This window comes from Phaenicophaeus curvirostris, chromosome 11 (genome assembly GCF_032191515.1).
Source record: "Phaenicophaeus curvirostris isolate KB17595 chromosome 11, BPBGC_Pcur_1.0, whole genome shotgun sequence".
NCBI classification, from domain to species: Eukaryota; Metazoa; Chordata; class Aves; order Cuculiformes; family Cuculidae; genus Phaenicophaeus; species Phaenicophaeus curvirostris.
In genome coordinates, this window is record NC_091402.1 from 16,136,752 (window position 1) to 16,157,715 (window position 20,964).

Sequence of the window (20,964 nt, forward strand, 5' to 3'; positions counted from 1 at the left end):
GATCCTCTCTCCCTCCAGCTACAGCGACGCTTAGGGCTGGGGGCTCCTTCCCTCCCGAGCGCCGAGTTATCCTCAGGTTTTGTCTCTGCCTCCCTGTCAGCCTCTAGCGCATCTCCCAGTCCTAACTGGGCAGTTCTCCTCTCTGGTCCTGTCTGGCTGCAAAGGGGATTATTATAACATGTGATCTTCTTCCTGTTCTTTATCTCTGTGCCTTTTTTTTTTTTTTTTTTCCTTTTAGAACGGAGGAGGATGGGTCGGTTCCGCACCTCCTCGTCGGCTGGGCTGGTCCTTGTTGCGCTGGGGTGCAGGCGGTGTTTGCCAGCCGCATCTTCTTTGCCAGGAGCCGGTGCGTGTGTTTGTGTAAGTGTGGTCGTGTGCGTGTGTGTGCGGGGTTGAGGGGGGGGGGTTGGACGGTAATGTGTGCGCGATTGTGAGTGTGTAGCTGGATGTGTGTGTGTGCATTTGTGTGGGTGTGCATTTGGATGTGTGCTTGTGCATTTGGATGTGTGTGTGCATTTGTGTGGATGTGCATTTGGATGTGCATGTGTGCATTTGGATGTGTGCTTGTGCATTTGTGTGCTTGTGCATTTGGATGTGTGTGTGTGCATTTGGATGTGTGTGTGCAGATGTGTGCGTGTGCATTTGTGTGGGTGTGCATTTGGATGTGCATGTGTGCATTTGGATGTGTGCTTGTGCATTTGGATGTGTGCTTGTGCATTTGTGTGTGCATTTGGATGTGTGTGTGTGCATTTGTGTGGGTGTGCATTTGGATGTGCGTGTGTGCATTTGGATGTGCGTGTGCAGATGTGTGCGTGTGCATTTGTGTGTGTGCGTGTGCATTTGTGTGTGTGCGCATTTGGATGTGCGGGTATGCATTTGGATGTGTGCATGTGCATTTGTGTGGGTGTGCATTTGGATGTGTGCGTGTACATGTGGATGTGCTTGTGTGCATTTGGATGTGTGCTTGTGCATTTGTGTGTGTGCATTTCTATATGTGTGCGTATTTGTGTGTGTGCACTTCTATGTGTGTGCATTTGGATGTGTGCATGCATTTGTGTGTGTGCACTTGTGTGTGCACATGTGCACGTGTGTTCATTTGTGTGTGTGCATTTGTATGCATGTGTGTGCATTTGTGCATGTGTGCATTTGTGTGTGTGTTCATATATGTGTGTGTACATTTGTATGTGTGTGTGTGCATTTGTACGTGTGTGTGTGCATGTGTGTTTGTGTGTATGTGTTTATGTCTGTGCCCCTGTGTGTGTGTGCTTGTGTGTGTGCCCGTGTCCATGCTCGTGCCCGTGTTTTTGTGGCCGTGTGTGGTGCCAGCTGTCCCCGCAGCACCCTCTGCCAGCCTGCCCAGCACACGGCACCTGCCCAAGAGCAGGACACAGCCCCTGCCTGGGCACCCAGAAAGCAGCCCCAGGGCCTGGGGGGCCTTTGCTTTAGGTTTGGCTCACACGCTCTACTAACAGGTCTGGGGACTTGTGACTCCCCTGAGAAGCTTGGGTGTCTGCTTGGCACCACCGACACTCCTGCCTGCCCCAGCCAACACAGGGCATGACCCTGAAGTCACATTTGCTCAGATAACTCCAACACAAATCTCCCGGGACCAAGAAAGGCACCAGTTTGCAGCTATCAGGGTGGCAATGCTCAGTCCTAGAGATAATTTTCTTTCAGGGAGTGAGTTTTCTCCACCCGGCTTCATTCTCTCTTTCCTCAGCTTTCACGGCAGTGTAGTGCCAGTAATTTGATGTCACAGAGGGAAGCAGGTCTGATGGGAACCCAAAAGTAGACAAGGTTATTCTTGTGCCCATGTGTGCACAGCAACAGACTTTAGAGGGATTTGGAGAATATGGGTCACACAAAGAAGAAAAGGAGATTTATTTCCCTTTGGGGTGTTTATGAAAGGCAGGGTTATTTAGCTAGGTTTTGGGGTAGTATTTTCTGACTTTACCCTTCTTTTTCCTTTTTGTATGTTTTTAACAAGAAAACCTAATAGAAAATTTTAAAATATGAAGGAGTTTTTTTCCTTAACTTTTTGTCATTACCTTTTGTTTGAAAACAGCCAAAATACTGTATAATTGCAAACCAAAGTTCTCCTGCCATAAATGACAGTTAGAATCCTTCAGAGGGTTCAAGTCTGCTGTGTGCTCAGCTCCCCTGGGACATTCGGAGTTCTTTCAACTCAAGCATCTCCAGTGGGAGCTGAGCATGTGCAGTATGTCCTAGAGCTGAAGCCAATTTGACATTAATGAGATGCTGTCATTTAATAACTGTGCTTTGTTGTCATTGCTTGCTGATTGCTTCTTTTGTGGGAAAACGCGGTATTTTATTATTCCCAGGTTTTAGGCTCATTCCTAACTGAAATGTTTCTCCCAGTTAATTTCACCAGGTTTGAACTGTGGGACTTAAGAAAATTCTCTGGCCACAAATTGTAGTAGATGTAATAAAGGTCAAGAAGCTTCTGTATTATTTGAACAACTCAAAATGGAGAGCAAAGTTTGCATTACACTGTAAGTGGAAAGTAAAAGCTAAGTATGTTCATTTACTTGTGATGGCTGGATGGCAGTGCCATAAGACTTTCTAGTTGTTGTTGACTGTAGTATATAAAAATGATTTAGAACTGAAAGCCTTAATTCTTCCTCCCTATTATTGCCTGTCTTGAGAACACCAGTGCCACCGCTAATGAGTACATTTCCAGTTTCATACCACTACAATCCTTTCATGCCTGTGAGCTAAGAGAAGCTAACACCTAAGGGGGGAAATTTTGCTGTTATCATTGACAACCACCATTGTCTAGAAAACAAATTGATGAGATCTGAGGAACAGCCCATACCTAGAGGTGTCAAGCAGAGAATGCTCTTCTTAGCTGAACAGTGTGTATGAGTAGTGACATGAATAATAATGACTAACTTCAGTCAGCTCCTAAACTATAGAAATGTAAATCCATAATACTTGAGGTCTTAGGCCAGGTTCATGCTCCAGACCATGAGCCTTGGTAGGACATTGGGGGAATCGGATGATTTGGAAAGTGTCTGAGTTTGCTCTAGTGGCTGAGCACAGCACCAACTGAAAGAGCACCCAAAGAGTAATCAGCTGAACTGTGAATCATTTATTTTGGGAGAGGAGGGGAGAGCCAATGGCACGGCACAGTGGGAGGAGGTGTGTCACCTGTGCCATCTGCCCTCTCTGCTTGACAGGCCCCTTTGCACAAGTCAGAGAACAGGCTGTCCTCTTTGAGATCACCCCAGTGTGGTGGTAACACCTCAGTCGCTTAGCTTCTTCCTTGCCTGCACTCTTCGTTCCTCATTCCTTGTACCTCTCCAGTCTGTCTTGCCTTTCCTCCTGCTATTTCCTCAGCAGGTATGACCAGCTTGAAGGAAATCTGTCGTGGCCTTCCTCTATACCCTTTACCTGAAAATAAAGGGCGGCGGAAAGGAATACCCCATGCACCTGTGAGAACCCCAAATCTCACTGCTCAGGAGAAAAAGGTAACGTGGGATTCCACAGGGTCTTCTTTTCAGATAAAAGCAACTTGGGGCAGCAGACCTGATTGCCTTAAATGCTTTTCTGACTGTGCATCTAACTTTGTGGCAAATGTAATTCCTTGGTGTTATAATTTCAGTGGGTAACGGGGCAAAGTACTGGAAACTCCTCTGCTTGCTTTCTTTCCTCCTCCCCAAGGGATGAGCATATTGATATGTCAGAGATTTGCTGCACAACAGCTTCCATGACTTTAATTGGCTAAACAAGAGGCATGAGACTTCAATGCTGTCAATCCAGCGTTGTTCCTTGGAGATGAATTTACGAATGCTGTTACAATAACACTGCATGTGAACAGGAGTGAAAGCTTATCTCTCAAATGCAATAAACATCAAATGTGGCAAATCAACAACATCGTACAAGTTGTACATCAGTATATTTGCATAAAAGATCCAAAGATAATTTATTTTAACCAGCAGTCTCAGCGTCCTGGAATTTAGGCAAGTTCTTAGGGAGTTGAGTTAATTATTTGTCTCTAGTTGTGTAATTATTTTTCTCTTTTTGTTTGAATAGTCTACATACACACTAAAGTAATCGCTGCATTATTTCATGTTAGAGATTAAAATATCATCAACAGAAAACTATGGCCAGTGGGTGAAGATCCTTAGGAATTTGTGTGGGAGAAGATATGATGAGTTCCTTAGTTTGAAAGTCTGTGCTTCATCACATGTACCTTCACTTATAATGTGATATTCTGGTCAGAACACAGAAGTTCCTTCCCTGCTAACAAGTTGCGTGCAATTTCTTGCCTTCATGGGAGTTCCCCACTGGCATTGGTGGCCAAATTCTTTATTGAATTCTTTCAAAGTCAACTTCCACAAGCAGAGGAGAGCCTAGCTGAAGGGTAGAAAAAGGAACAGCTGTGAGATATCCAAAGATGATATGCTTCAGTGTCAGAAATATTCGTGGCTAAGGCATCCTGTCTGAGCCTGGGACAGCTCAGACATGTGGCTACTAGGTGTGCAGAAGGTGCTGTGGTGATGGCTGTGAAGATGCTGGAGCAGGGAGTGAGCTCCACTGCATGACAGAACATTGCCAATTATCTCCATTTTATTCCTTGTTTTTGCTAAATCTCTTTTGCCCAGAAGTCTGCAATAGCATGAAAGAGTTTATGATGCAGGACAGAAGATGGTACCTCTCAAAAGAATGCCAAACCTTACTCCCTAGCTAGGTGGGAATGGTAATGACTAAGTCCTCACTCTCTGTCTCTAGAATTATCTCTAGAAACTGAAATAGTTTTCTGCCACCTTTAAGTGTTGCAAGGAGATGGCAGTAGACTGATTTTCTAGTCTCAGTCTACTAGCATCCTGCTCTCATCTCTCTTATCTGTCACATGTGATAAGAGGTCATGCTAGCTAGGTTTTTTATTAGAATGTTAAAGTTTTAAAAGCTTTCTTTCTGATTTATTTCACTCTTAATCTCCACCTTAAATTATTAGCAAGGTCATAGGCTTAGCTGGTATTTATTTTATATCTGAAAGGTCAAATCTTTCTTTAAGAGGTGTTCCAAGCTTAGAAAACCATGTAGAGAGGCAACTAAAGAAAAGGCTGTCTGTTCTACAAGGTGTTTTCTAAGTCCTGAGACGGCTTCCAGTTTTTGTTGGTAATGTGTAACGCTGAGTATATTGCAAAGCTTGTCTTTATGTATGACAATGTGTTCATTTTCTAATTGAAGCACTCAGGGGAAGCTTTGCAGAATTGAAGTTAATAATGATCTGCTAATTTCCTCAGGACTTGTCACTCTCTTCATATGCCTTCATTCCAGTTTTAGCCTTTACTACAATAATAAACATTAGCACTACCAACATTTTATTTTCTTAGGTCTCCTTTTGTAGTTATATTAGAAATCCTGTAAGTGAGATTTATAAAGTTCTGTGTGTTTTCAGACTTGCTGAAGAGGTATATAATTCTTCCTATCAGACTAGCTTTAATCTTCTTGGATAAATCAAGCTGTTTTTCCAAACTGGTTCTGTTTATATGTTTCCTGAGTTCTCTTCCTTAGGCATTCTTTGCCTGAGGCCTGAAACAGTCACATCCTCTCTCTTTCCCTCCACAGCTGAGGAAATCCTAGCTTTCTGCTTCTCAGCATCTGTAGCTTAATCTGCTACAAAGAAATTACCTCTAAAATCTTATGCATAGCGCGTCCTTTGCAGAACAAAGATGTTGCATGCTCAATACTCATCGACATTCCAGTAAAGCTGGTGCAGCTTGGGAAGAACGTGCACTTCTCAGTGTTGCTCAGAATCAGGAAAAATAATGGTATGTCTTTACTGACACAGCAGTTCCTTACAGATGTTAGAGCTAAGTCATAGAATCACCAGGTTGGAAAAGACCCACCGGATCACCAAGTCCAACTGTATGTTATAGTCTTCCTGAAACCCCAGTGTGATCATCTGTTACCTGGTTGCAGTATCACTTGTGTTTCTGTAATAGGGCTCTGAGGGCCCTAATAGACCTTAATGACTCTGATGAGCCTCACCAGAGATCTGGCCACACCCTATGCCCGTAGCCTTATGGGCTCTATTTAAGCTCAGGGCTGGGGCTTTGCTTCTCTTTATGCTAGAGAGGTGTCTGCTTTTAGTTCTGTTACAATATGTCCCTATGCCTGCTCATGGATGTCACTGGTGTGTTCTCTGGACTGTGGGTTGATTTGCTGCTGTGAACCTTCCCAGTGACTTCTGGACCCTATTTCTCTGGGGTAGCTTGTTTTCAGACTTGCACTTTGCCATGACCTTGCCTGGTGATCTGGACTCCTGGTGGGGTCTGGCTGCCATCCATGTGCTGCCCTGCTCATCTCCCTCAGGCACTGTGAGGCAGGACCCTCGCAGGTGAGGTGCCTTCTGCTGGCTGGGTTACTCGGATCATTTCCCCATCTCTTAAGGAGCATTTGGGCTCTTGTTGCTTTGTGACATCCTCATACAAGGAGCTGAAAACTGGAGCTGGTGAATTTGCATAGCACCTGAAGCTCTTGTTGAACTTTCTGGAGAAGCAGCAGGACTTTGTAATTTAATGATCGCTTTACATGCATGGAAATGAGGTCACTTTTAAAAGTTTGTGTGGATTGGGAAGGCCAGCCTGTTGGCTCTTGTTTTGGACCATTTGGATGATGAAGAATTTGGCTGAACTTTCACAGCTCATGGGGCATTTGCAGCAATGGCCAGTCAGAAATCACCATGTTTACTTCTCAACTGAGCTGCTTTAAACTGGGGCCTCTTAGGAGGAATAATACATGAAACAGCAGTCTTGCTTTTACAGTTGCTTTTTGGAGAATAGTGCCACCAAAGACTCTGGATCTGGATATCATCAGGCAGAAGATGAGAGGTAGGAGGTGAGCAACATCTCCACAGAGAAAGGGCAAAGCTAAGAATTAAACTCTTGTAATTAAGCTATTCACTTCCCCAAAGAGAATACAAATCTTAGCGTTTGAGTGTCTCAGGATCCTTAAATTCGAATTCCTGATGGTCTTGTTAGAAAAGGGAAATGAATGCTATTCCTTCTGAAGAGGCACTGTCTCTTCAACAAACACTAATCAACAAAGATGACTGGTTTACTTGATTTCTCAAGTGAATCCCACAACAAAGGTATTTACATTGGAGAAGGTTTTCATGTGGTTTTGACTACATTTTGTTGACATTAAGAGGTCTGAATTTTGATTAAATAGCAGCAGGTTCATGTTTTGCTGTATAAATGTCAATGAAGACAAAAAGACACCCTACTAGTCACTGGAGCTTAAACACAAGATGTTCACCTGGCATATCTAAGAGGAAGACTTTGCAGTTGATGCTTGCATTGCACTGAGCTGAAATGAATCAGTACCTCAGAAAATTCACAGTGGATTTTTTGAAATCGCTTAACAGGCTTGGGAGTATAAGTGCAATTGATTTTGTTATTTTTAAGACACCAGTGAAACCTGGATCTTGTTTTTCAGAGGAGTTGAGCTTCTGCCAGTTGAAGTTATAAAACTGAAGAATATCGAAACATCAAATGCACAATGTCTAATATTCAGAATGCAGCAAATCAGTTATAGGTAAAATCAATCCTACTTAAAGGTCAGAATACTGTTTTATATGATGCTTTAATGAAATGTAAAGAATAGCATCCTTGTGTTGCCTTTCCACAAAAGTATGATGATCAACATATTTGAATTTACTCCTTGAGTGCCTTTCTGAGGTTATTCACTTTGTAGCTCAATAATGAATATGCAAAATTCTCCCCAATGCACATAGCAATTGCCCTATCATAAAGTAGTCAGGCTCAATCTAAGCAATTTTAAGACCTCCAGCTCTCCTATTAAAAGTCTGTTTCAGAACCTCTTGTATTTAAATTTTTCTAATTTCAAGACTACATTTTTTATGGCTAATTCAAAACCGTTTATTCTTCTTCCATCATATCTCTGCTTTCATGTTTATTCTGCAGTAAGACAGCAATCAAATGTCACCTTTGTTCTATTAAGCTAAAGAAGCCACAGTCTTAGTATCCTTCTATAAAATCAGTTCTCTATTGTCTGGGCAACCAAGGCATCCATCTCACCCTTCATGTAATGTCCAAGTTCATGTTTCATTAATGTTTGCGTCATCAAAATTCAGGCTTCTGCTAATGTGTGACATTAATAGGCTAGATGCTCAGTCTAATCGAGTTTTTTGAAAATCCGAACAGATTTTGCTTTTCTTATGGCAAAGAAAAATATTTAGCCATTAGTTTCATTATAATACAAATAATATATTTATCGAAGACTGGGTGATCCTTGCCAGACGAAAAGTAAAATGTTCGTCCTGATAATTCTCTAATTCTCATAGGCAGATAAAATGCCAAATGTGGCAGTTTTTTCCTCTTGATTTTGTTGCAAGGGCTGCATGTGACTTTGTTCTTAACTTTCTTAGATCTAGAACACACTGTGATGGCTGCTTGCCTCTGAGATTGACTTTGAAAATCCCTACATGTTTTGTCATGGTGTGGATTTAGCTGGGATTTTTGTGTTTATTAATAATGCGCCCTTGAAAACTGGCTGCTTATCTAACTGAGGAAGAATAAGGTGGTATTTGAAGATGGAATTTGCATTTGCTCATCTAGTAAGTAGGTTTTCCCCCTTGACATTCTCTGTGTGCAATGGCAAATCTAATTTGTAGGGGTTTACTGCTCTGATCTTCAGCTGGTGCAAATCAGTGTAGTTTCCCTGATCTGAAAGGGTGTGACTGGTATGCCTGTTCAGTAGCAAGTATGCTAACAAGAACCTCTCTTGGTATGGGGCATTTCTAGATTTAGAGATATTGTTCTTTCAGTCTGCTCTAAGGTATGTGAGACCAACGTGCTCAGATGAAGGGACTGGAGAGCTCTAGCCATCAGAGCCAGCCATAGTCATGTTGAATGAGAAGGTTTATTATTGACTTAAAGGCTTACAGAGCTTTTCAGGGCTCTTACCAACGTGGATGGTCGTGATACCTAGACTGGATAGTTCTAGGTGCCTTTCTTCTTAGATACCTGCTTCTGTAATACTTTGAACTGCTGACAGTAGCTGTCAAAAACATGGGGTGCCCTTGCTATAGTCAGCCCTCTGTGAAACTGGGCTTATCGGGTTGTTTTGTAGACTGTCGCCAGATTTGGAAGCAAATTTGATCCCTTTCTGTCCTTTCCACAGCCTTTAAAAATCAGCCTAAAGAAGATAGGAAATTCCATAGGATTTGTGAATCTCTTCAACTAAAGGCCATTTGAATAGTGTCACCATTTGTCAGGGAACTTAGAAGTTTTTGTAGCATCTTTGCATGAAATTGGCTTTTTAAAGATCACAAAATTTTTATTCTCATTATGGTTTTAATCAAGTAGAACATGGAATCCAGACACATCACTTAACAGACTGTTCCTATAGATAGTGATTTACTTACGGTTTCTTTCATCCAGAAGGACATACTGTACTTTGCAAACCATGGGTAATGTCTTTGAAGCCAACAGAGAGTATAAGCCACGTAGTATCATCTGCAGAATTTAATTCAGTGCCTAGTAATCCCTGTAGCTAATTTGGAAGCAGTACATATAGCATCAATAAAATAATGTAAACCACCACTCTCTGCAATGCATTAGGCTGCTAAATGTAGTGAATCTCTAATAAAACTTAGCCCAGGAAGATCTTCATCTGGAAGTATGTCACACAGCTCATGGCCAAGATCCTGGTTTTGAATGGAAAGTACAGTAGGGTCTTCAATGTCTCTAGGATTCAGGGTCTCAGCCCAAGGATGTCTGAAGAATATTTTTCTTGGTAGGCCAGTGCCCCCTAGCACCGTGAGAGGGAATTTGTCCATGTTTGATATTGATAGGACTGGGCACTACTCAAATCCCCAAGGTCTCTCCATGCACATTTGGGGTGGGTGGGGAGGGGAGGGTTACATGTGTAGAGCAATTGATTCTACAAGGAAAGATGCAGGTGGAAATATTTCAATAGAAAAGCAGGAATGGAGCTCCCCTGGTGTGAGTTTGGCCTTTTAATTTTGATCATCCTTGTGATAGCTTAGGCAGGCTTCCAGAGGAGTCTGATTGAAGTTCAGGGCACTCACTTACCTTCCTTCCTCTTTTACCTCTATCTCTGTGTTTCTCTTGGGTTGTTTTTGGCAGCTGGCTTTGCACAATGCCTTGCGTTATTTTCCACCTGATATACAAAAGAAGCTGGTGTTGGAATTTGCTGAAGAACTCAGGCTCTATGGCCACATCTATATGTACAGATTCTTCCCAGATATTGAGATGAGGTAAGGACTGAGTGGTTCACTTTGCATTTGGCTGCCATTTGTTTACCAGCTTTCACCTGTGAAACTGAACAGCAAATAGCTGCATTTCTGTGTCCTAATTTACCTCTTGTACAAGTCATAACAAATTAATGAAGTGCATAACCTGAACAAATGGCATGTTCTTTGTATCATTAGATAGCAGTGGCTTCATTTCCAATGAGGGATACTGCATGTTTTGGAATGCTTTTCTCTAAAGCTGCATAACAGTGACACTTCATCCTCTTCTCTATCCTTGTAGGAGTCCCATGGGTCAAGCAAGGAGACAGTGCACATCCTTCTGGATAGGCTGCGGCAGGGCCAGGGCAGTCTTGGTGCTGGAAAGCTCAGCATCACTCGACACAGGGGAAGGATTGTGCAAGGCTGCATACTTGATAATGCCAGCTTTACCATATGCAGAGATGCCAAATACTCTCACTCATGGCAGGTCTTGATTTCTAGAGGCCAGTCACTACTCAGAGACTTCAGTTTGCAGCCCAGACAGAGAACTTACAGTAGTCCTGAGCTGCTGCAAGTCAAGTCTTGACTGAACCAAGAGGTCAGATCAGATGAGTGGATGGTTTGGGACCTGCTGTAAGTGGCTGGTAGTTTCCCAGTCTCAGAGAAGACTTTTCAGACTTAAAAGAAAGACAGTACGGTGTTCCATCATTAGAACCTGTATCTGACTCTGGTTTGTAATATGCTGTGTCTGTTGCCCATTGATCTTGGAGCATTATTCCGTTATAGGACTGATGGAACTAATGTTTGTGAAGCAGCACAGTTGTTAGGGCTGCCAGGGGTGAGCTGCTTTTTTTGAAGACTAATTCCTTTTTGCATCCAGCAGGGGCCTGTTTACTGTTGATACAGAAATCCAAATAAGGCAAGCAACTAGAAAGCACTCTGATTTCCACAGGCATCCATATTTCTGTGCTGTCCATGCTACTTTGTGGTCAGCTCTTGCACAATTCAGCTAGGAGGAGGACAACTGGAAGACTGTCTGTCTGAAAGGTGTTGCAGAGCTGGAATTCAGAGGACCCTAGTCCCAAACTACAGATGAGCACACCTTCCACTCAGGCAGCTTCCACCAGTGCTGTCTTCCTTGCTGTTACAGGACTCAGTTGCTTGGCCTGGCAACTGCATTAGAGGACAGCATTGCAAAACCAGTCCTGTTAAAAAGCCATGAGAGCTCTTGGCTGTCTTATTTATAACCAGTGACTAACTGATTCAGCAAATGATAAACTGAATATGACTTTTTTTTCTTTACTTATTTCTGCTAACAGTTAAAACCTGATTTGCCAGTTAGGGTACTTAAATGATTTCAGACCTGCACTTTCTCCTTTCTTTTTTTAATTCTCTCTCTTCCCTCCTAAATAAAAGCCTGCAATTCAAATGAATGTGTTGACATGCAAGGATATTTTGGGAGGCTACGTTATTGTGGTTGCCCTTGTGTGTCCTAAGTTTTTGTGACTACCATTTCAGGGCATACCCCATAGGAGAATACCCTTGCAAGTCCAAATCAGCCGCTGCCATTATGCTGATGATCATGAATAATCTGGATCCCTCAGTGGCTCAGGTAAGGTGCTGTGAAAATAAGGAAGCTGGATCCACAGGGCAGCAACAAATCTGAAAGTTAATTCCTGTATGTGCTCTCACATTTTGAGAAAACTCATTTTGTAAAAGAATTTTTTTCCCCCTTTAGTTATCACTTTTATGATGGTATTTTCTGATTTCTAGAATCTAGAGTGTTGATGCAATAAGGTAAAGAAAAGATTTCATAGAATCGTTTGGCTGGAAGAGACCTTTGAGATCATTGAGTCCAGCTGTACCTGTACACTGCTAAACCATATCCCTGAGCTCCTCATACCAGCCTTTAATGCCTCCAGGGATGGTGACTCCAGCCACTTCCTTGGGCAGCCTGTTCCAGTGCCTGATAATCATTTCAGTGAAGAATTTTTCATAATATTTAATCTGAACCTCCCTGGCACAACTTGAGGCCATTTCCTCTTGTCCTATCACTTCTTACTAGGTACCAACATCCCCCTGGATACCACCTCTCTTCAGGTAGTTGTAGACAGTGATAAGATCTCCACTCAGCCTCCTTTCCTCTAGGCTAAACCCTCATTTATTACTGAGATTAAAAAAATGGCTTGGAGATACAGTGAAGTGTTTCTGAGAAGTGTGCACCTTATTGTTAAATTGTCTTTTTCAGTTTCCTCAGGAGCTTGTCACTTACGGAGGAAATGGGCAGGTTTTCAGCAACTGGGCACAGGTAGGATTATTGCTTTTGCAACTTGTTTTGTGAAACCAATTTCACCCTCCCCCATGCACATTCTGCTTAGGCAGTTCGTGATAATTCTTGGCAGTCATTGCCTCAAAATACTCCAAAACATCCTGTCTGGATAGAGGAATGCTCAGTTATGAACTGCGTAGATGGGGAGAGCTTTATTTAGTAAGGAAAGCGCAGGCAGCCCAACAGAAATACTAAACATAATACCATGAAAATACCAACTTGTGTATGATGATGTAAAGATCAGTTCTTTATCTTTCTTTGATGTATTTGTACATGCCTGTGCATTTTGCACAGATAATTTTAGAGTCAATATGAATTCTAGAAAACAAAAAAGTCTATCTTGCTTGGGGTTTTTTTCTAGTACTTTTGCAACATTTTTCGTAATAAGTAGTGGAATAATAAAGGGCTTTAATTTAAGAAACTGCAATACCAACTCTTTCCAAGCAAATCTGATTAGCTGTAAATATTTACATGTTATCTGGCCAAAGTGCATTCTACTGTCAGGCCTAGCAATGTTATCCCTGGTCTTTTGAGCATAATAGCAGGCGGCCAAAAGCCTATCTAACATCAGAGCTGGGATGTCTAAGGTGTGGTTGTAGGATCTCTGTTCTCATTCTCTATCAAGAAATGTCAATAAACACACTTACTTTAGTCCAAGTATCACAAAATGCATGTGGGAAACATTTTCAGGAGATCTTTGGCATCAGTGATATATTTAGACTTATGTTTTGTATGAGCTCAATTTATTCACAAAAGAATAATATGTTCTAGCTCTGAATGCTCTGCAGGTGTGGTGGCAAGAGGAACATTTAATTAATAACAGTCCTGAGTGTGTGTGGATGGGCACAAATGTGGTTATTGTGAATGCCAAACCCACCTCATCCCTGTGGACTCTGATATGCCTCAAGGTCACAGAGCGAGGACAGGATTTTTGCAGTGCAGTACAGATACGGTACAGGTATAAAGCTGTCACCCTGAAGGGCAGCATCACTCTTGAAAGCTAGGAAGATCTTTATTTCTGATTTTGTAGCTTACATAAGCAAAAGCTGACTTAAGGAGCCAACTTCTGTCATAAAAGATCATGTGTGCACCTTGTTGTGACTTTACCTCTTGCTTTTTAAGAATTCCAAGTAAAACTAACTTTTAAATGGAGTTCCTAGTTACGGGAGAGGAATGGATTCCTCCTTGTATCATGGAACTGAGAAACCTGGGTTTTCTTCCCAGTTTGATGGTGATTTTTTTTTTTGTTTGTAGTTAAGAAACTTGTGCTTCAGTTTACTACTCTGGTAAATGGGAGTTAAATAGAAGTCTTGAGCTGCTTTTGAGACAAAACTTTTCTGTCTTTAAAAAGAAAGGTAGTGGGGCAGTGCACACCATTCATTTATTCAGTGTATTAATTAGTAAATGCAGTTAAGCTAATGCCTGTGAACTACATTATTTTTGCAACATTTCAGATGTGAGCAGTGCCAGCAATCTATATAGTAGCCTTAATTGGAATGATGTCCTGTAGGTGCAAAGTGAAGTAGAAGCAGAAGCATTGCCAAAGTCAGAAATATTCTCTTGTTCTCATCCAAGCCAGAGCTATGACCTGCAGTTGTGTTACTGCAGAACAAACAAAACATTTTTGGTTTTGCTTACTTAAAGTAGCAATCACGTGAACGATTCAGTGATGGCAGAACACTTTGTTCTGTTTGTGCCTTGAAAACAACATACTTTTTGGAAATCTATCGTTGGGAAATTCCTAGTAAAAAGGTTCGGTTTGGCTTTTATCATCCACACAGACCTGTGCTTTCCTCTGAATAATTTTAAAAGAATGAACCGTGCCCAGGGCTAACTTTACAAGCTTGCAGACAACAGAAGAGTTCTTTAAGCTAGGAAAGGCTTTAGCTTCCTCCTTACTAGTTGTAATACAAAAGGATCTATCTTACAGCTTCTGGTTTTATTACAATGTTTTTCCCAGCCTGCGAAAGAGCTGGGAGTTCAGCTAGTTACCTGTTCCGTCCTACAACTAGAATTTGATTATTTAGTACTTCTCATGAAGCAATCCTAAAATGTACAAAGGAAGACAGTAACTCTAACTCTTTCCTGTTCAACTTAACTTGCAGCTCAGGCAATTAGCTGGGTTAGAAGGGCCTGGCTTCAAATATGTCCAATTTTTAATTCAGATCAAAGACACAACCATGGAGGTTAAGCGCCCATAATAACTGGTTTTGTTTGTCACTGATACTGCTGTATCTTTGATCCATTTTTTTTTCTCAAAACTTCGTGTCCCTACAGAAACTCAAGTTTTAAGCTGTTCTTGAATTCCAATACTGCATGACAAAGCTCCTCTCAGGCCTAGTTATCACCTACTGAAAGTCTCATGGGATGTAATGGGCTTCGTGACAGACAATGGTGCAAGTCAAATCTGTAGGTAGCTTTGATGGTCAAAGCCTACATTTTGGTATACATCGAGTAATTATTGAATTATCCCAAGTTGAGATGTTCTATTTGTATACTCCTAGATGCCTCAAGAACTTTCATTTTTCATAATGAAAGCTGAATTTTTTCTTTGATAAGACTTTTTTTTCATTTTCAAGTGCACGTCATAATATCCATTTGTTGAAAAGATGATGCGCTGGAAGATGCTGAATTATCCTTTTTAGGTTAGATTCAACAATATGCATGGGTATTTTAATCACTTTTATAGGGAAAATTTTGCAGTTTGTCTTTGGAAGGACTGTCAGAGTTGTTCCAATGATCCAAATGGTTAACTTCAAGATAAAATTAGAACGGCTTTAAAAATGAAGGATTTCTGAGCACTGCACTGGACAAATTGTTCTGGAACTTATTCACACTTTTGCTATTTTGTGATTTATGTTTCCTGCTGAGTGATGTCTCTTAACGGACTTTATGAAAAGCAAGAATGTGTTGAGAGTCTTGGCTGTTATTCCACATGTGAATGCACCTCCTTGTCTCTATAGCTGCCTTCGGTACTCTGTTTAGCAGCTTCACAAAGGAAAATAAATGTAAGATGGAAACAGATTTCCTCACTTCCCTTGCTTTTCCTTTCAGTTCTGGTTGGTAATGCACTATTTATCAGAGATGACCGAAGAACAAACACTGGTAATGTACAGCGGACATCCTCTGGGACTGTTCCCCAGCCATCAGTATGCTCCTCGGTTAATCATTACTAATGGCATGGTAGGTATTAGCATCTTGTTTTCTCTTTTGCCTCCTCTTTTGTTTAGTTTTCAAGTATTTGCTGATTCAAAATATTACTTATGCTACCTGAACCTAAAACAGCACAGAGGAGGATCTGGGGTCCAAATTCCACAACGTTCATTCCAGTACAGTCTCTCTTACTTCAAGTGTGTGGAAGAAACAATTCTTGTCTTACTAGACGAATTCTGTTCTGACTAAGTCTGATCTGTGTTCTTGACCAAAACTGTTCAGCTAGGCTCAGTTTGGAAGACTTAAAAGCCCTTACTAGGTAACTAGATGATTATTAGTCAGATGCTCAGATATCTGGACTTCTTTGCTCAAAAGGCATGCTGGACGTGAGAATATAGTGATTCATTGCCAGTCATTTGAGCCATTCAGTGTCCCCCTCTCTCTGCAGGCTAGTTTTGTGACTGGAGAACTGCTTTCCTTAAAACTTCACATGACATTCTCACTAGCAGAAAGGATGGATGCATTTTTTTAATACTAGAATGGAACAGAACATTTTAATCACTCCTGTTTTCCACTGTTTTTCTGTGTGTGACCATAATTAAAGAAATGTAGGCTGTTAGATCTTCTTAAATATTTAATTTGCTTATCTGGGTTTTCTTTTGGTTGTTTTCTTAGGTTATTCCCAACTATTCCACCAGAGATGAATATGAGAAGATGTTTGCTTTAGGAGTAACAATGTAAGACAGTACCTCACTGTTAAAATATATCAGATACTTAACTAAAATGTAATTTGGACATCAAGCAGTGGCTGGTTAAAATATCTAGTGCAGATGGATTTCAACTGTGCTTCATGAAGTCCTGATGCTGCAAAGCATTAATGTACAATTAAGTGGAATTAGGAGTTTGAGTTATGTTCAGCAACATATGTAGGGATGCCCTTGAGGTCTGCTGGGAATTAGTATAAGGTTTAAATGTGGGACTTGGATTAATTACAGCCTGAAGCCTTAACATTAACCTACTTATAGCACTGGCTAGTTCCACTTTGCAGTGGTTGTTTTGCAGTCTACAGAAAACGCGAGTTACAAAACTTTCCTTCACGCTAAAAGAAAGCTTTGAAGTGGAAGTTATAATTTTTTTATCTTTTTGAATGATTATTTACCCACTTTTTACTGCTCATCTAGTTGTGATGAGCATAGGAGTATTATTCTGTTGTGTACAATTGAAAGAATAAATTAAAACCACTGCAGAGCTGTGTGTGTACAGATATGGAAGCTGGAAAAAATGGAAGGGCATGGATAGACAATGTCCATTGCCACTTTCCTGGGAATTCCCTAGGAATGTGGACAACCATTCTGGGCTGACAACTTCAAAACTGACTGTGACTTAGTGCCACTGAAAACCAATGGCATAAAGATACCAACAATGTGAAAAGGAGTGTCCTGGTGTCTTAGTCACTATGCTAAATGCCAAAGCACATAGCAATCCACGCAGTTTTGTATTCAGTTTAAAGAGCTAAGTTGTGAACTTGATGACAGCAGGTCTTTAATAACAAAACAAAGCACAGAGACTTTTTTGTTTTACTGGAAACATATCATAGAATAACCAGGTTGCAAGAGACCCACCGGATCATCGAGTCCAACCATTCATATCAAACACTAAACCATGCCCCTTAGCACCTCATCCACCCTCCAGGGAAAGTGAATCAACCACCTCCCTGGGTAGCCTGTAGGTGTATGTAGGTGTGTACGAAATTAATTCCAACCTGAGTAACATGGCATCATTGTGTTTGTTGGCATTGCTAGGTATGGTCAGATGACTGCAGGGAGCTACTGCTACATTGGGCCCCAGGGAATAGTCCATGGGACTGTGGTAAGAAACTGGGAAATCTATTTGACAGTACCTATTGGAGGAGGGTATCTCCCGCAGCAGCTGGTGGCTGGAGTGGAATGGATTGCCTTGAAAGGATGTTCTGGCTACCAAAGACATTCTCATTGGCTACTCCTTAAAAAAAAAAAAAAAAAAAGAAAATTAGTGTTCTTCCACTCACATAGTCCATAGCATCTTATCCAGAACACAGACCTGAAGGAATCTGCAATCAAGGTCTTAATCTGAGCTCATATCTAGCTACAAGTGAACAATGTATTGACTAAACATTAGAAAAAAACCTTTTTTTTTTTTAGCTTGTGTTCTTAGCTGTTTTTCTTGGCTGTCTTTTGTAGCCATCCTTAATAAGCCTTTATACCCCAAGAGTAACATGTTGGGAACCACTGATTCTATTCCATTTCATGGTGAGAGAAATAAACGTAATCAGGAGAGGTGGTTTCGTAATATCGCTTTTTAATGCATATCCTTCTTAAAACAGTTCCACAGTCTCAATGACTGTGAGTTTCAAACTGTTTGCAAAGGGGACAGAAGATATTTACACTTCAGGGGCTCTAAGAAAAATGGCTCCTAATAATTGCTATATTGTGTTGCGTGCAGCTCACAGTGCTCAATGCAGGTCGTCGCTACCTGAAGGCAGAAGACCTGTCCGGAAAGGTGTTTGTTACTTCTGGTCTTGGAGGCATGAGTGGGGCTCAAGCAAAGGCTGCAGTCATTGCTGGGTGTGTGGGGATCATTGCAGAGGTAAGAGGGATACTTCTTTCATTCTTTTTTTTTTTTTTTATGACTGCTTCACAAGTAATGCAGAATGATGCTGTCATATGAGACTTTCTCAGTATTTGAGCTACACTTATTTCAAGTGTGAAAGGGTGTCGTTTCCACAGGCAATTCCCACAGGAACAGCACTATATGCCAAAACAGTCTGTTAAAAAGGTGTTAGTTATGTTGCAATTAATCTTTAATGCCTCTGACACCCTAATCAGGTGCAATGGAGAGTACCTGTTAAAATGGTATGATTCACTCAAGGTTGGGACTAAAATTGCCTGGTATTGTGATTCCTAAAGAAAAGTCAATGGGACTATGTAAAATGAAGAATTTTAAAGTTGGCTTCAGTATGAAGATGGTGAGGCTAATTACAAGCACCCAGGAGAAGGCCAGTTTGTAGGCAACAAAGGTAGGTTCTGCTAGGGGAAAAGCTGATGAAGGGAGAAGTTCTATAGTACCATTTTCCCTATTATCTGAAGCTTGCCCACAGCATATGTTCTTTGTAGAGTCTTTCATCATAATGTAATGTTTCTCTGTTCCAAATACATTACAACAGCCCAGCTGTTCCCTCCCATAAACAAAGAATCTAATAATGATCTGCAATTCAAAGACCACTAATGTCCAAATAATTTCAATAGTGTATGATAGGATCCACTGGACTCACAGATACTTTCAAGTATCATATATAATGCAACCAACACCAACATCGTGATTTTTGTAAGTATATATGCTTGTAAGCTTTGAGTAAAATATATTTTCATATAAAAAAGTAACATTAGTTTTGCCTAATAATTGCATTTTTCAGCTATTATAGGGTTATGTTGTAACAAATCAAATGGAAGGATGGACTAGAAAAACACTGCAAGTTTTTAACAGAAGGTATTGCTCTAATTCTGTGAAAATGGTAGTGAATATCTTTAATTATATTGACTATAGGGAAACAATAAACATTGCAATGCATTTCTTTCCTCGTGACTGCCTTTGAGATCAATGCACTTGGTGGAACCAACATAGAAATGATCAAAATGCGTCAAGGTCTTTTGACTCTCTTCAGGTGATAAGCTCATGTTAGTGCTCCAGAGAAAGAGGTTTTGGAGAATTAAACTCCAGTCAGAGCTGACTGGAGTGGAAGTTTGGCTTTCCCAGCCAATGTCATTTGTAGAGAGAATTAGCTGGCAGACCTCGGCTGTGGGCATGTCACTTGCTGCAATGAAAAGGGTAAAAATATTGCAGTCTGATGGTAATTATAATTAAATTTCAAAACCTAATGAGTTAGGCTGCCCATGTGGCATGCAGTATATCTGACCTGCTCTGGCTAACTCCGGTCTTATTCATGGAAGGTTAGGGTTTCATCTGTTTTATAATTATGGTGCAAAAGTGTGTTTATTAGCATTTGAGTTTTGCATGTATTTGAGATCTCAGCAGGTAATCTCTGCAGATGAAATAAATCCATTCAATATATTATTAAATAAATTATTCTTCAATAAATTATCTTTATTCAGACTCCTACTCTGTCATCATGATCTTTCAAATGCTAGAATACAAAGGAAAGATTCCAATGAATGCTTTTCACAGCAGTCCTTTGTCCTTTTCATCTCTACGGCTGCAGACGATTTTGTATAGGAGACTGAATATTGCCTGGTTTTTATCTCCTGTGAGATGATCCTTGTCGGAAATTAGTCTCAGGAGCACATGTGGATAGCTATATATATGTACATATTATTTATTTAAGGAACTATTTATGCAAATGACAATGATGAATTGTGCAAGAAATGTCATTTTGTCAGCCAGGGCTTCCAAAGCTCAGACAGAAGGGATTAATGGTGCAAGTCTTTTACCCTTTCCGTTTGACACAAAGCAGATTGTAATTTTATGAAATAATTGTGTGGAGGGCCAGACTATCTCCTCTGAGCTGCACTAAGCTCTCTAGTGTTACATTGGAGGTGACATTAGCTCATCGTGTTTGTGCAATTTTTTAAACTACTGAGATGCTAGTAAAAAAATGAGCATATTTTTGAAAGTGTGGCTCAAATGAAGCTTGTTTTCTTGAGTATGCTAGCAAGTCTGTGAAAGACTAAACCTGTCAGAGAGGGAGAAGATAAAATATGTAGGATGTGCTAACAGATTTAAATAGATCTGATCTGTGTTATGTTGAGCTTCAAATGAACCCAATTCCTGTAATTCATACTGACCGTTTAATATCTTTCCTCCTGTGCCGATTTAAATAACTCCCAAAGAAGCTGTCCCCCATGGCACCTGATTTTATTGAATAATTCCATTGGCAGTGACACCAATACTGTTATAATCTGGGGTTTTGGAAGGATAGTCTTTATAATGATGTGAGAAATGATGGAAGGTTTCTCATGCTAAGAATAATTAGTAAAGAAAAGGTTTCCTGCTGCTCAAGCGACTCCTGAATACAGAACTTACTTAATTTACATATAAATACTTTGTTAATGAGAAATAATAGAATGAAAATGATGGGTGTGGATTATAGACAAGTAAAAATGTTTTAATGAAATACTCGAAAAGGTTATGTGTTCTTACACACACATGCTACTGGGTGTTTAAAACTGTTGCTGCC

The 20,964-nt window shown here is 40.7% G+C and overlaps 1 protein-coding gene across 1 annotated transcript in view; it reads left to right on the plus strand.

The window, feature by feature from the left end:
* Positions 1–3,194: 3,194 nt before the first annotated feature.
* Positions 3,195–20,964, plus strand: part of UROC1 (urocanate hydratase 1) — a 38,171-nt gene continuing 20,401 nt past the window's right edge. Inside the window, exons 1-8 of the mRNA XM_069865894.1 lie at positions 3,195–3,491; positions 10,146–10,276; positions 11,771–11,864; positions 12,501–12,560; positions 15,636–15,764; positions 16,410–16,471; positions 17,537–17,603; positions 18,216–18,359. Of these exons, the coding sequence (XP_069721995.1) occupies positions 3,366–3,491; positions 10,146–10,276; positions 11,771–11,864; positions 12,501–12,560; positions 15,636–15,764; positions 16,410–16,471; positions 17,537–17,603; positions 18,216–18,359 (813 nt within the window). The 5' untranslated portion in view covers positions 3,195–3,365. The remainder of the gene's footprint in view (positions 3,492–10,145; positions 10,277–11,770; positions 11,865–12,500; positions 12,561–15,635; positions 15,765–16,409; positions 16,472–17,536; positions 17,604–18,215; positions 18,360–20,964) is intronic.